This window comes from Phyllostomus hastatus, unplaced genomic scaffold (assembly GCF_019186645.2).
Source record: "Phyllostomus hastatus isolate PE091 unplaced genomic scaffold, TTU_PhHast_1.1 phas_contig_159, whole genome shotgun sequence".
NCBI lineage: Eukaryota > Metazoa > Chordata > Mammalia > Chiroptera > Phyllostomidae > Phyllostomus > Phyllostomus hastatus.
Genome location: NW_025333640.1, coordinates 21,790,937 through 21,805,947, shown reverse-complemented (window position 1 = coordinate 21,805,947; position 15,011 = coordinate 21,790,937). Strand labels below are relative to the sequence as shown.

The 15,011-nt window shown below is 42.9% G+C and overlaps 1 protein-coding gene across 2 annotated transcripts in view; it reads left to right on the top strand.

Moving 5' to 3' along the window:
• Window positions 1-15,011, top strand: part of TMEM131L (transmembrane 131 like) — a 139,266-nt gene that overhangs the window by 88,471 nt on the left and 35,784 nt on the right. Inside the window, exons 8-18 of one of the 2 annotated variants that reach the window (XM_045831653.1) lie at window positions 4,103-4,150; window positions 4,352-4,505; window positions 5,784-5,842; window positions 6,157-6,265; window positions 7,854-7,947; window positions 8,465-8,618; window positions 9,148-9,318; window positions 10,615-10,684; window positions 11,657-11,774; window positions 13,094-13,235; window positions 14,496-14,605. In XM_045831653.1, coding sequence (XP_045687609.1) covers window positions 4,103-4,150; window positions 4,352-4,505; window positions 5,784-5,842; window positions 6,157-6,265; window positions 7,854-7,947; window positions 8,465-8,618; window positions 9,148-9,318; window positions 10,615-10,684; window positions 11,657-11,774; window positions 13,094-13,235; window positions 14,496-14,605 — 1,229 coding nt within the window. Of the gene's footprint in view, window positions 1-4,072; window positions 4,151-4,351; window positions 4,506-5,783; window positions 5,843-6,156; window positions 6,266-7,853; window positions 7,948-8,464; window positions 8,619-9,147; window positions 9,319-10,614; window positions 10,685-11,656; window positions 11,775-13,093; window positions 13,236-14,495; window positions 14,606-15,011 lie in introns of both variants that reach the window. The other variant, XM_045831652.1, reaches the window with a different exon arrangement.

Below are 15,011 nucleotides of genomic sequence, written 5' to 3'. Positions count from 1 at the left end.
AGATGTGAACAGTTTGAATTTCTCTTTGGGAAAAATTAGCATGCTTCAAGGGCAGTTCCCCGGTGCTGGAACTCCCCCTTGTGGGGTTCTGCAACATGTTCTGCAGCAAAGGAAACAACGTAGTGGGTTGTTTTTGTTTTGTTAGCAGCTAAAAGAACAATCGTAAAATGGTACATTCTAAATCCATCCATCCATCCATAATTTAGCAAGTATGACAAAGTATTAGGATTTCAATCACATCAGATGACTGTGCAAATAGGATTTTTAATCATATTCCAAATCATAATTTCGAACTCCTAACATTATTTCAACAGTTGGAAAAATATTTTAGAGAAGAGAATTGCTTCACCAGGTTAAGATGAATGGTTAAATTGTTATAGGTTATAAAAACCCAACTTAATTATAAAGTATATGTTGAAAGTGTTTTGATATGGGTCTTTCTTTAAGCTTTCATTGAAAGTTTTAGGTCAGAAGCACATGCAAAATATCAGGTTTGGATAGACTTTAGTTTTTATAGCCAATGCTTATCAGTTGTAGTTTCTTTCCCTTTTCAAGCAAGCAGGTAGCTATGTGCCCACTTGTCTTTTCTCACCGGCTGTATAGGGAGTGCCGACTTACCGGTAGGCATCATGATAAACCTTCAGACAAGGTGCTTACAGTCTGCTGGGGAAGACAGACCTCGAACAGGGTATTGCATTATCATGAGGAGTGTTACGGAAGGTCAGGTGCAAGGTGCTGTGGGTGTGAGTAACGGCACTTTGCCCAGGTGCAGGTGCGGTGTCAGGAAACCGGCCCTGAGTGATGTCTGAGCTGAGACGTGAAGGATGAATCGGGTTTAGCTAGGTGGAGGGGAAGGTGAGTCAGAAATGTGGCTTCAAAACAAAGGATCAGCACATTTAGAGATGGAAGGCCAAGCACAGCAGAAAGTCGACCTGTGAGGCAGGAGCATGAACCGGGAGGCAGAGACTAGGCAGGCGTCTGAGTTTTATAGCTACTGTGGAGGGTCTGGGACTCGGGCCAAGCAGGAAGTCTTTGAAGGGTTTTAAGCAGATAGTGACTTGACCTGATTTGCATGTTTGTCAACTCAACTTTTTTTCCCCTTCACTTATTGAATTTATTGGGTTGACATTGGTTAATACAATTATATAGGTTTTAGCTGCACAGTTCTATAATACGTCAGTGTGTATTGTGCGCTCACCACCCCAAGTCAACTCTCCTTCCGTCACCGTTTGTCAGCCCCATACCCTCTTCTCTAAACTCACTCTTGATGCACTGTGGACAGTGGTGTGGAGAGGGCAGAGGTGGACACTGGGACGCCAGGAGAAGGTTGGTGTAGCAGCCTACCTGCCTCTGTCTCTCCCTCCCACTAGCGCGATGGGTCCCTAAACTTTTTCTGTAAAGGCCCAGAGAGTAGCTATTTTTATAGGCCTCTGTTGCAAGTATTCAACTCTGCCACTGTAGCCTGAAAGCAGCCATAGAAAATACATGAGGAATGAGGATGGCTGTGTTCCAGTGAGGCTCTATTACCAAGAGCAGGCAGTGGGCTGGATGTGGCCCACAGGCATGGAGATAAGTGAATGGATTCAAGGGCTGCTGAGAAGGTACAATCAGTATGAGTTGGTTTGGGGTTTGTTTTATGAGGGTAATTGAGAAGGTAAAGTTGGTTTTCAGATTTCTGGCTTATATAAGCACATGAATCGTGGTGCTAAGAGGAGGCAGCAGAGCAAGGTCACGACCTTGGCTTGTATAAGGGAGGATTCAGGTGCACGCCCTGTCGTTGGTTGGATGAATGGGTGTGCAGAAAGGTCTGAGCTGGAGAAACAAACTTGAACTTGTCCTAGAGCCTCTCCGCCCACCCCCACCCAGTCACCCCTTCCCCCAGAGAGTAAAGAGGGCAAAAGACAAAATCCAGAATAATTTCAACATCCAGTGGTCCCAGGAGGAAGAGCCAAGGACGAATGAGAAACCCCAGAAGGACAAACAGCTCATGGTGTTAGGTTGGGGCGAAGGGTTGGGCACAAGGAGAAGTTTCTACTGGATTTCAACATGGGGGTCATTTGTAACTTTGGTGAAAGCAGTTTCAGAGAAGTGCTGGGCTTTAAAAAAATACATGTCTTTGGTAGCAGGATTTGTTCCCAGAAAGACAAATTCAAAAATATCTTTGATCTTGCAGGTTTTTGGTTCTGTTCACAAGTGGTGGTTTTCTGTTTTAAGTCTAGCAAATACTAGTAATTACTGTACCTTTTAAAACGAGCTGTTGGTGAATGTTTGGTCCCATTTACAAGCTTGGTTAAACTTCTGAAATATTTTTATTTTTTTTTCTGTACTTTAATTGCCTGAATGACTATTGAAGTAGTTAAAATGGGTTTTTGTATAATGTGCTTAGGTAATTCCTGTGAACCTAACAAATTAAACATAATTAGGGTGATTCTACTTCTCACTAAGTCTTCCTGGAGTAAATAGACACTTGCCCGAAATTACGCCAGCCCAGGATCTGAGGAATGCCTTCTTACCTTGCGGAGATTTTCTGGTGCTCTGATGGTGGCTGCCAAGCCTCGTGCCTTTTGGTAATAACCACGCCACACGTCAAACCCAGCGAAAGAGGGACTCTCACAGGCAGGTCCTTTGGGGTCACAGGCTGCGCCACCCACATGGCTTCGGTGCGCACTCAGCACCTGCAGGCGCCGCCCTCCATCCCAGATGGCTGTGCCCCTGCCGGGACTCTGCATTTCCTGCTTTGAGATAAGTCAGTATCATCTGTGGCTCTTAAGATCTTCGAACTTGGTGAACTTCTGCATTCTTTTGCGTACTTTGTTCCTTCCATTCATAGCTCTTGCACATGTTAAAAATACGATATACAATAGTAATGCGATCATAGTAGGGGACTTGAACACCCTGTTGTCATGCAACGGCAGCCTTAAGTGACACATTAGACAAGATGGATTTAATTGATATTTTTAGAGCACTTCAACCCAAAGCGACAGAATATACATTCTTTTCAAGTGCACACGGGGCCAGCATTATTTACAATAGCCGAGATATTGAAGCATGCCAAGTGTGTGCCAAAACACGAGTGGATGAAGAAGATGTGGTGCGTACGTACAGTGGAATGTTGCTTGGCCGTAACAAAGAGTGAAAGTTACCATTTGCAGTAGCATGGATGGACCCACAGGGGATTCTGCTCAGTGGAATAAGTCAGGCAGACAAGACAAATACCATGTGATTTCACATATACGTAGACTCTAAAGAGCAAAGCAAAATGAACAGAAAAACAGAACAGACTTACAGATACAAAGAAAAAACTGATGACCGCCAGATGGGAAGGGTGGGTGGGGGAGCTGGGTAGAAAGGCAAAGAGGCTGAGAAGTACAGATTGGTAGTTACAAAATGGTCATGGGGATGTAAAGCACAGCACAGGGAATACAGTCCATAATATTGTGATAACTGTGTGTGGTGCCAGGCGGGTCCTGGAAATATCAAGGGGACCACTTTGTAAAGTACATGATTGTCCAACCACTATGCTGTACACCTGACTCTAATGCAGAATAATACTGAATGTGAACTGTAATTGAAAAATTAAGAAAAGTACAGCCAGTTGAACTTTGGACATCTCTTAGGTCTTGTCGTTGCTTTCAAGGTCACTCTGTGAAGGAAGGCAGATGTAAGAACAGTTCCCTGGCTTTTACTGGGTGCCCCTACTTTAAAATAGCAGCAGACTCCCGTGTTGAAACAAAGTGCTCAAGAAGTATGAGATGCCAAGCTGCAGCGTTCCTGTGTATATTTAGAACATATTCATCTGCTCATTGCCATAGTCGGAATTCTCCTATTGCCCGAGGGGAGAGCTTATGATTTCCATTAGAATGTAAACTTAGTGACAGGACAGATTTTTCTGTTTCATTCAGTGTTGTCTTTCCAGTAAGTAGAGTAATACCCAGCAATTGAGCAGCTATGCAAATATTTGTTGAATGAGTAAATGTGGTTTCTGAATAAATGATAGATTGTCTGCTATTCATGCTAGATTGTGCCTTTTGCTTGCTCTTAAGTCGTTTCCCCCTCTTTTGTCTTCTTTCAGGCAGAAACCACTAATACTAGCCTCTTGCAGGTGCAACTGGAATGCAGTTTACATAATAAAGTGTGTCAGCGATTAAAGGTAAAAATAAAAAATTTAGTGCTTTCTTTCTGCCTTTCTTCCTGCCTCTTTGCTTAGTGTTCAAAAACAAAGCAGCACATCCTGTTCTCAGAAGTGCGCATGCCCCTACCTGAAGTGCTTTTATCCCTAAAATTCGAGATCACACAGTTCAGATAATTTTTTGAGTTTTTCCTTTTTTTTTCCCCATCCCTCCCATCTCAGAGTTGTTATCTGGAATCAGATGATGTTTTACGGCTACAGATGAGCATAATTGTAACAATGGAAAACTCCTCGAAGGAATTTGAACAAAACACACAAGATTTGTTAGATCACCTTTCTATTATATATGTAGCTACAGATAAATCTGAGACCTCAGGTAAGGCGGAATATTTGAAAGTTTTTACGGTAATAAATTATGAGTAATTATGCGTCATCATTCTGCGGCATTTACTTGTGGACTGTATCATTGCAATTCAACCCAGAAGAGCCTCCGCTTTCATTATTAAGAGATTGTAACAGCAACTGGTTCTCAGCCTGCAGCTGCTAGTAAATTTGGGGGGTAAATGAAGAGGCAAATGCAAACTATTCTGAGTTTCCTAGGGAATAATTTTCCTTGGCATGCTGGAGATAGTAAACAAATTAATTGGGCACAAGAATCTAATAAAAATATTCACAGAGTATTTGAAGTCTTATATCATGTTCTAGTTTTACCGGCCTGCAGAAGCTCAGCTGATAAAAGCCTCCTGTCTTGTCCTTTTTTAAATAGTTGATGGGACACTGGTTGTCCCGGAGGCCTGACACGTTAGAGTCATTTAAATTTCAGTGTTTGTTCTGTGAGTTTCACTTTTGAAAATGTGTGTGTCCTGCTTACCAGAAACAACCGAGTTAAATCAGTTTAAGTCTCCAAGAACTTTTGTTGGAGACACGTATTATGTGATCCATGACAGTTATGATGTAGGGTTTGCTGTTATCCATTGCTCGTCCAGCCTGTTCTAGCACATGAGTGTGTACACACGCACACACACATGCGCACACACACGTGTACCTATTCAGAGAAAGGAATGACACCAGAATATAGTTTTTTTTTATCGGCAGTCTTCATTGCTGACCAAACACCATCTACTTTCTGGCCGTCAGAGTTGATTGCAGTAATGGTCATTCAGCAGGAGAGCTTTCCTGTCCTCGGGTCCCTAGTTTTTGGTGATTCTCCGAGCAGCCGGGCGGACATCAGTGTCGAGAAGACTCCTGTCCCGCTTCTGCAGGGGAGGGTTAGAAGGGAGGCCACGTTCTGAGACCCCAGGGCTGCATTTTTCCCAAGTGTGGTCGTTCAACTTAGGAAAGCAGGGGCTGTCTCACCCACGGGACAGGGGAGCCTCACCCGAAGCCGCCTGGTGGTTGGTTGCACTCAGCACAGCCGTGGTCAGGGCCAACCTCAGGATTTCTCTGCTGGTCCTTCTTTATGAACCGGGGTTGGCAGGTCAGTCTTTTTGTAAGGATCCTTTTTCTTGTGACTTAAAAGAATACCTGGCAGAAAATAGTTCCCAGTTTCAACTGCGGTACTGAAAAACGAGCTATATTTTTTAGAGAAAATGTGTCATGTGTGAGAATGAGATGGCTTTTGTTTCAATCTCACCCCTCTGATTCTTTTGGACAGATGATTCGGCCGTAAATATGTATATATTACACTCGGGAAACAGCCTGATATGGATACAGGTAATGGTCAACGCTTACATCAAGTAGCAAGCGTGCGTTTCATCGCAGGACATGAGGGTTTTTCAGGGGCAGATACAGAAACGCTTGTCTCTGTGCCCTTTTGCTTTCACTTGAACCCGCTTTTCCCTGCTCGCACCCATTTGGGGTGTAGGTTGTCGGCACCCCCTTCACACTGCTGTAGCTGCATCTGCTGAGCAGTTGCTGTATGAATGAATGGGAGTCTGAGCTCCTTCCTCATCGTAACAGAGTTGAGTCAAATGAGACCAACAGTGGCCGAGCCATGAGCGGTGATGTGGATTTTTTTGTTGTTCTAGGATGTTCATCATTTCTCACAGAGAGATGCCCTGTCTCTGCAGTTTGAACCGGTACTCCTGCCTTCTTCTACAACGAACTTCACAAAGATCGCCTCTTTTACTTGCAAAGGTACAGATTTTTAAAATGTTGGAGATTGCCTTTTTGTTTTTGTAGTTGATGGCCATTGGTTCTGTGAAATGACTTACAGCCCCAGGCGAGGCCGGGCTCTAAGGAGGGGGCTGGGCTGGGCTGGCTTCCAGGCTTCGCCGTTCTATGGAGAACGTGGTTGTTGGGGCCACTTGTGTTCGGGATTTTGAGTGTACAGCGAAACGCAGGGGGTGACTTGAAAGACCAGAACATAAATGTGTTTGGAGAGACCCTTTCACGGAGAGAGAGGCTGTGCCGCCCCAGTCTTGATGCTTCGTGTGGCGCGTGGTGCAGAAGCCTCCTGAGTGCCAGCCTTTGGGTTCTCACCGCTGAGCTTCCTGTAAAGAAATGCAAATGCATCTTAAACATGAAAACATGTCACTTGTATCGAAAGAAAATTTAATTGAAAGCAACAAGGGAGATGTAATTTATTACTTGGATTGATAAAAATAAAAAAGATCGTTAATCTCCTGTGTTGGTCATGATTAGGAGAGGAAAGCAGTCGTGTTTTTGACAAGAGTATAAATGGCTACAGGTGTTTTTGGAGGGAAAATGGGCACTCTATGAAAATTTAAAATGCCCCTGTGTGCTCTTCAATTCTTAATTCTACTTCTAGGAACTTACCTACAGATACACGTGTATTCAAAGCTCTACCTACAGAAATGTGCATTGTGTGTGACAGCAGGACTAACTGGGACAGCCACTGGGAGGAGACTGATTGAGCCGTAGGTCATCTTCGGGGTGTACCCCGCAGCTGTTAGAAAGCACACTTGGACTGTAACGCAGGCAGCGAGTGTGCATGTGGGTTTTTTAAGGGCATCCACGTACTTGCTTATGAAATAGGAAAACTGGAAAAACACTCAAGAATCTGTTAGCAGCTGTTCCTCTAAGATCATTGGGGAGGGAGGAGTGAAAGGTAGATTTTATTTTTATACTTTTTGTTCACATTAGCATTTTTTTTTAATCACACATCTAACTTTAAGAAAAAAGATCGGGCGTTAGCATTAGAGTTAAGAACGCAATACCGGTGATTTAATAGTATGGCCTCGCTCAAGGACAGCTGGTTGTTTTGACAAAGCAGCGGTGTTGGGCAACGCATTCCCACCTTGATGGAGGAGCTCCTTCTTGTCATTGAGGTTGTATTTCTGCCTTGCTCCTGCCTCCACATGCTCCCCCTCCCCCACCCAGCTGAGCCCCATTCATCACTTCTGTCATCTCTGGCAGACCTGAGGGCGTTCCTCTTACTTACGGTGAATGCAGAGCTTTGTAAAATAAACGCCACAAGCATTGACCCTTTTTCCCCCCAAGGAAGAAGTGAGAGGTTGGTTTATGAAAAGGGGGTGGGGTGACAGACACCCTGTTGTAGATCATTGGCAGCCAGCCAGGCAAGAAGAAATATGGTGTTCGAGAAAGGATTTTACCATTGATATCTGATGCATGATTTTAATGGAGACAGAAAAACTGAAATAATTAAAAAGTTATGAATAACACTCCTATCTTGTTCTTGTTTAGGCGTAGCGAAAGAAAAGATACTGATGCTTGACATTTACTTCTTTATCCCTCGAAACAGCTACACCGTGCGACAGTGGAATGAAGGAGGTCGTGAGGAAAACAAAGAGTACTCCAACACTAAAAGCATGCCTCTCCTCTCCAGTGGTTCCAGGGTAGGCTAGTTCCACTTTCCCTGAAAATGTATGGGGGGTGTGTGTGTGTGTGTGTGTGTGTGTGCGAGCTTGCTTAGAAATGATAGAAAAATATAACGAAGACTTGTCTAATCCTCTGGGCTTGCCTTGCATGCACTAGCACTGCTGACCACCAGGGAAAGGGTTGTTTGTGGAATGGGAAAGGGGAAGCTGAATGAGTCAGTTCACGAAATAGGTTCCGGGCCAGGCAGCCAGGTGTGGGAGAAACGAAACTCCTGGCATGTTTCTCAGTTACGTCTGGGTCCTGGTTCCACCTCTGTGAGCTAGCTGTCTGGGTTCTGGCCCCGTCGTTTCCGCTCTGGCCTTCTGTGCTGTGCGTGTGCGAAGGAAGGTCGGAAAAGGCGATCGGTAAGGTTATTCCCAGTGCTAGCATCAGTCTCTGACATGTCACAGTGCTGCTCTTGCAATTGGAATCTCGTTCGAGGGCCGGCGTTTGTCTTACGCTCAGGGCTGATGCCTGCACGTGCTTTGTTCACAGGTATTTCAGAATGGACTTGTCTGCAGCCCAGTTCCACCTGGAGACCCACGAGAACACGTCGGGAGTGTGGACAGTGTGGTGCCTCAGCCACTTTGACCGCAGTGTGGTGTTAAACAATGTGTTTGTGCCCAAGGAGGCCAAGCGCCTTTTGAAGGTACAGCGGCACTTTTTCCCAGCTTTTAGCCTATTTTAAGCTTTGTGCATGGTCAGATATTTTGAAGTTAATATTTACTTGCCAATTTTAAAGCAAGTAGTTTTAACATTTTCAGAATTACTTTTAGGATCTCTCTGTCTTTTTTTAAACTATTCAAGGAAGTCAAAGGAACCAGGATTTATCCTTCAGAGATATTTGCTCTTACCATTATTAAGATATTTTATAATGTATAATTTATACTAAAAGGGTTGATTTAGTAAAAATAAGCCTGGTTTATGATAAAAGAGGTAGGTTTTTGCAAAGCACCACTTATGAAAATTACATGATTACTTTTGTGAAATTTACAAACAGTTAAATATTAAATATTATTTGAAGCCTATCATTTATGTACAAATATTTCAATTTTTGACCTGGAAATAATTGAGTAAAATTATATTTCTCAAAGTATAGAAGTTTAGTATTCTACCTTATAATGATTTTAATCATAGTTTATGTCAGGAAAGTAATTTCTCTTCTTCTTTTTTTTTAGATTCTGAATTTCACTGGCCCTTTATTTCTACCTCCAGGCTGTTGGAATATATTTTCTTTGAAACTTGTTGTTAAAGACATTCCCATAAATCTATTCACCAATGTATTTTTGACTACAAACACAGGTGCCATTTTTGCAATACCTCTACAGATTTACTCTGCACCGACCAAGGTATTGTTTACAAAACTATATATGTGTCGTAATGTTTGTCGTTATTAACCTATAGTGCATGGGTTTTATCTACTGAGTTAAGCTTATGCCTTTAAGGCTCTCTTTAAGGGTGTTACCAGACCAGTCATAGATGGTGCATTGTTTAGATGTAGAAATCTTTATTTGGAAAAAGTTACTATTCATCAAAAAGTAATTTCAGGTTCTTGAATGAAATAAGGCAGCACGAGTAGATCAATTACATTTCCATTTATCTCCAAAATGTGTGAAGCAAGGAATGAGTACTTGCTGTAGAAAACACAGCTCTTAGCGCATATTTATAATGACGTCAAAAGTGAGATGGTTAAATGCTTTATGTAGACTTCCGGTAAGTGACTCGCAGTTGTCAGAAACCTTGAAATTCTTCAGTGGGCCAAGTCTAAAAGTCTGAAAGGATTCACAATTAAGAAAATGCTTTCTAAAATCTGGGTAAATGATATTTAATTTAGATCTTAAACATGTCTCATTTTTTTCTTAATGTTTCTTTCTTTTCATTTAGTTGCTGTTATTGCTTCTTTTTGATCCGAGCTATTCTGTATGATGCTGGGTTCTGATTTTTCACTATGAGACATTCATGCAACCATCTTTATGATTTTTCTCACTTACTAGCATTGGTGTTTCATAGATAGAAATGCCGCATGTTTAGCTATGAGCCTAAAGATAGGACTTCTGAAAACTAAACAAAATGTTAGGTTAATTTTTTGTGTGTGCCTATTTTGGTCAGGAAAGGTTTCATAGAAATTTTCTTTTTTTAATCAAGAGATGTTTACAAGGAGAGGGACTGTGGGAAGGAGCAGGCAGGCGTCAGGTGTGTGTGGAAGTAGCAAGTGCGTGCTTTCCTCACCTGCAGGAAATAGGACGTTAATTTGAGCATCCCCAAGTAGCTTAGGAATTAGCATAGGTCGGTCTGCTGTTTCTGAGGGTTCAAGTACAGTTTTTGTAAAAAACCTACTAAGAATATCCTGACACTGATTTCACCTTTAATTCATAATGCTGCTTGGTGTCTTAGGGGCCCAAAGTTTGTCACTGTGGATATTGATTATTGAACAGAATCCACCGTCACGAACCTCCCTGTGAGAGACCATTCAGAGCTCCTATTCAAGGATAAAGGGAGCCAAGATCACCTTCTAGTTGTTCAGCTTCTGTTTAAATGAAAGTTCACTGAGGCGGAGGCCAGCGTCTGCTTTGCATTTGAGTGCATTAGGATTTTTATGTTTAGTGCTGTGTTTTAAGTTATTCATATATTACTTTTCAATCTAGGAAGGGAGTCTGGGTTTTGAAGTGATAGCACATTGTGGCATGCATTATTTCATGGGAAAGTCAAACGCAGGTAAGTCTTTTGCCCTGAGGCTCTCTTTAGAGCTCTAGGTGGGGGTTGGGTGGGAAGTTGTGAGGCAAATTGGCATTTGTAGATGGGATAATTAGTCCTGTGAACATAATCTCATCTTACTCTGTTCTGAAAGAGCATGCTCCTTAACAGAACGACATGAAATTGTTCAGAGTCCTCCAAAACCATGCTGAAGTCCTTGTGTAACTAATGCCCCCGCAAGTCACTTGTCCTTCGGAAGGTGTTCCAGACACATTATTTGATCATCCCTGGCTGATCAACCTTGACACTAGGAGAAATTGGAAAGTTAAAAAAGGTCGATAAAAAGTTATTAAAAATAATTTGGGCCTGCCTTTGCAGACTTTAGCTACAGGAGCATCAGCATCTTGCAGGGGTCCGCATTGCTGAGTGAGACCGAGGCCATGGTGTTGATATAGAGGCTGTTTCTTGTTTTGTTCCTGCCTTTTGGTTTATTCAAATGTTAAATTCAAGGGGAGTATTGTAGTCCAGAGGTTTCTTTGGGGAGGTCCCCCTGTGCTCCCCCGAGATGCTCTGTAGCACAGACAGCACAGAAGGGACCGAACAAAGGAGTAGAGAGCATTCTACACAGTAGCCCGAAGGACTTCGATGATCACTGGCAGTTACATGGAAGCAGTTTGGCCTTTGAGATGTAAAGCTGTTAAAAACGTTCTGAGTGTAATTTTAACCTCTTCCAGACTGCATCATGAGCCACGTGTCTTTTCTGTTACTACCTTTACATAATTCGATTTAGTTTTGCTTTCCACATGTTTGTTTGAGTTTACACATCGTTTGCCATTGGGGGGGGGGGGCTTGGGGCAACGCAGCCAGAGCGGGGAGGGCACGCGCTCCCTTGGCGGTCCTCGCAGGCCGAGAAGCTTCAGTCAGCCTTGGCCATGTTTACAATGGAACTGTGCTTTCTGTAAACGTAAATGTGAAATCTGATCTGCCTTTTAGAAAATCCTCACTGGGATGGCAGCCTTCCTCTGGATCGGTCTACCTGGGATGTGGATTTCGAACTCGCAAATAAACTGTACGAAAGATGGAAGAGACTCAAAAATGGCGATGGCTGCAAGTAGGTCCCCACCTTTCTTCGTTCCTGGTATTCATTCAGCACTAAGGAGACACAACTACACGCGACTTTGTTGAAACTGCAGTACTGAGTTTTGAGTAATTGATGTTTCGCTCCAGCATTGTATTTAGGCAAATCTCAAACCTCAGAAACGTTGAAAGGACAGTGCAGTGAATACTCAAATATTGCATTTGGATTCACCAGTTCTTCACACCTTTATTTGCTTTATTTCTCTCTATATATCTCTATCTGTGTGTGTGTGCACTTCACCTTCAACACTTCAACCCCCAACACTTTACTCAGAACTACTTTGTTTCCTAAGGTGAATATTCTGGTACATATAACCGCAATACCGTTATATACCCAGCAAACTCAACATTGATCCCATTATACTACCTAATTAATATTCAGTCCATACTCAGGCTTCGCTAGTTCACCCCAAAATATCCATTATAGCTGTCTTTTTCTTTTTCCTTTTCTTGAAATTTAAGATCTATTCAGGAGTTGTGCATTTCCATAATTTTCTTTAGAGCAGTTCTCCACCCTTCTTCATCTTGCATAATGTTCACATTCTATAGAGTTCTAGCTGATTGTCTTATAGAATGTTCAGCACTTTGGATATTTTTTCTTGCTTCCTTGAGTTTACATTCACGTTAGACATTGTAGGGAGGAGTACTCAATACGTGGTTGGTCTTGTGTCCTCATTGCATCACTGCAGAAGGGACATCAGTGTCATTTGTCCCGTATTGACATTGCTGAGTCATTTGACTCTCCATTGTATGTGTGGCAGCTCTTTCTCCATGGTGGATACATTTTTCCTTTTGCAATTAATAAAGATGGGTATGATAATTTGAGCTCACATAAATTTCCTGCCCTATAAGAATGTTTCACCCAGGATTTTAGCATCCATTGATAATCCTTGTCCTGATCAGTTTTTAGATGGCTACAAAATGGTGATGTTCCTACTTACTTTCTTCATCTTTACATTTTTTTTTTTTGAGCATCACTGTTGATTCTTTGGTCGTTACCACCATTATCATTATTACTTTTGATGCTAATCTGACCTACATCTGGCTGATGGGAGCCCCTTCAGGCTAACTTGGGGGTCCCTGTGACATGTCCCCATCATTTCTTGAGCACTTTCTTGCTTTCTAGTAAATGTTCCACGGTCATCTTGTACCTTCTCTTCCCTGGACCCCGAATAAGCCATCTTTCCCAAGACCCCTTGGTCCTGTGAGTGGGGATGATACATTTAGCAATTCCCTCTTTGTGTGTGTGTGTCAAAATTGGTTTTCATAATGATTTCTTTACAAATTACACAGGAGAAATGTTCTAGGAATGACTCGGTTCGCCCACTTGAAGAAACCCAAGGAGCCAGAAGCCTTTGTCTCCTTTCTGCCGCGTTTGGTCGCAGAGCCGGGCCTCATGTTAAACTTCAGCGCGACCGCCCTTAGGAACAGCGTGGTGAGGATCCCATTGTCAGCGACAGTCCGTCGCTCTGGATTTTAAGTTACCAGAGACTTCCCAGCTTTAAATATTGTTTCAGAACCAAAACTAATTTAAATTCAGTTTAAATGATACATATATGCCCTTCGGTGCTTAGTAGCGAGGCATCAGAATAACCAAATAAGGAATAAAACTCTATTGGATGGACAGCAAGTGCACAGAACAAACACATCTTACGAAGTTTGTGTCCAAAATCTTTTCAGTTAAAGTGTTTAGCTGCAAACAACAGAACACCGTGACTACCACTGGCTGGAACAGGAGTTAGTTTGTTTCCTAACCAGAGAAGCATGCAGGAGAGAGGCCCAATGCTGGTGAGATGGCTCCGTGACACCATCAGAAACCCAGGCTCTTTCTCCCTGTTCACGCCGCATCGTCAGTGTGCTGATTTCTGTCCCTGACACGGGTGGCAGTGAGAAGGGCAAAGGGAAGGCAATGACACCAGCCGACTCCCATTTATGTCTCATAAGCCTCATTGCCAAAGACGTATCTCACTAGGCTCAAGGAATTCTTTACACTTCGTCTGACACTCATTGGATTGCTTAGGGATGACATTCTAAGACTGCTTTACAATTTTTTTTGATTTTGAAATAATTTTAATGTAGAGAAAAGTTTCAAGAATAATACCAAGAATGCCCAATTGCCCTTCACAAAGAATTGATCAATGTTTAATATTTGCCATGCTTGCTTTCTCATTCCTTCTCTCAACGTGCGTGCACACACACACTCGTATTTTTATGAGCCACTGAGTGAGTATCAGACATTATGACCCCTGACCTCTGGTTACTCGAGTGCAAATGTCCCCAAACGGGAGCATCTTATAGACCAGAGTATACTTATCTAAATTAGAACAGGTAACATTAATTGGAATAGTGTTGTCTACTCTGCAGTCTATATGCAAATTTTTCCAGTTATCCCGCTGACACATACTCGCATGTGCTACACACACACACACACACACTCACCCCCCCGCCCTTGGTGCAGGATCCAATTCAGGATCTTACATTGCATGGTTGAGTCATTTTTGTCCTTTCATCTTCCTCAGCCTTTGTCTTTCATGACCTAGACAGTTTCGAAGCATGCGGCCCATTTAGTTTCCAGAATGTCTCTCGATTTGATCTCTGTGATTGCTCCTCCTGCTTCAACTCAGGTGATGCAGTTTTTTGCAGGAAAACTGTGGGAGCCATGCCGTGGTGTTGACTTTCCTTTCCCATTTTCCAGGTGCAGTACTTTGTGGTGAAGAACCCTTCCTCCCTGCCGGTCTCCTTGCAGCTGCTTCCCCTCTCCTTGTATCCAAAACCTGAAGCTGCTGTGCATCTGCTCAACAAATGGTAAAGCACCAGTCGGTGAAGACTTTCTGGTGGGCGGTCTGGGGAACACCGTTCAGACTCGGACTGTTTAAAGCCCTTACGTGTTTCACCCGACCCTCTCTGTGGGTGGATGCGGTATTCGCCCGTGTGCCTTGGGCACCCAGCTCCTTGGCACACATAACTTGTTGGAAACTATCGGTTCTGTTTGTCATGTGGCATTTTCGGGGTTACTATGTCAAGTCCAGTTCCCAGCAGAATATTCTTTTCTTGACCAGGGAACCTTTACAATCAGGATTTCTTATAAAACTCTTAAAATTTAGAATCTGAATCACAATGCTCTCTAGGCACACATAAGAAATAACTGTAAGTGTTTTAGTCTAGTGCTGTTAAACAAGCTAAGATGATGATACGATTAACCTGTGTCTGT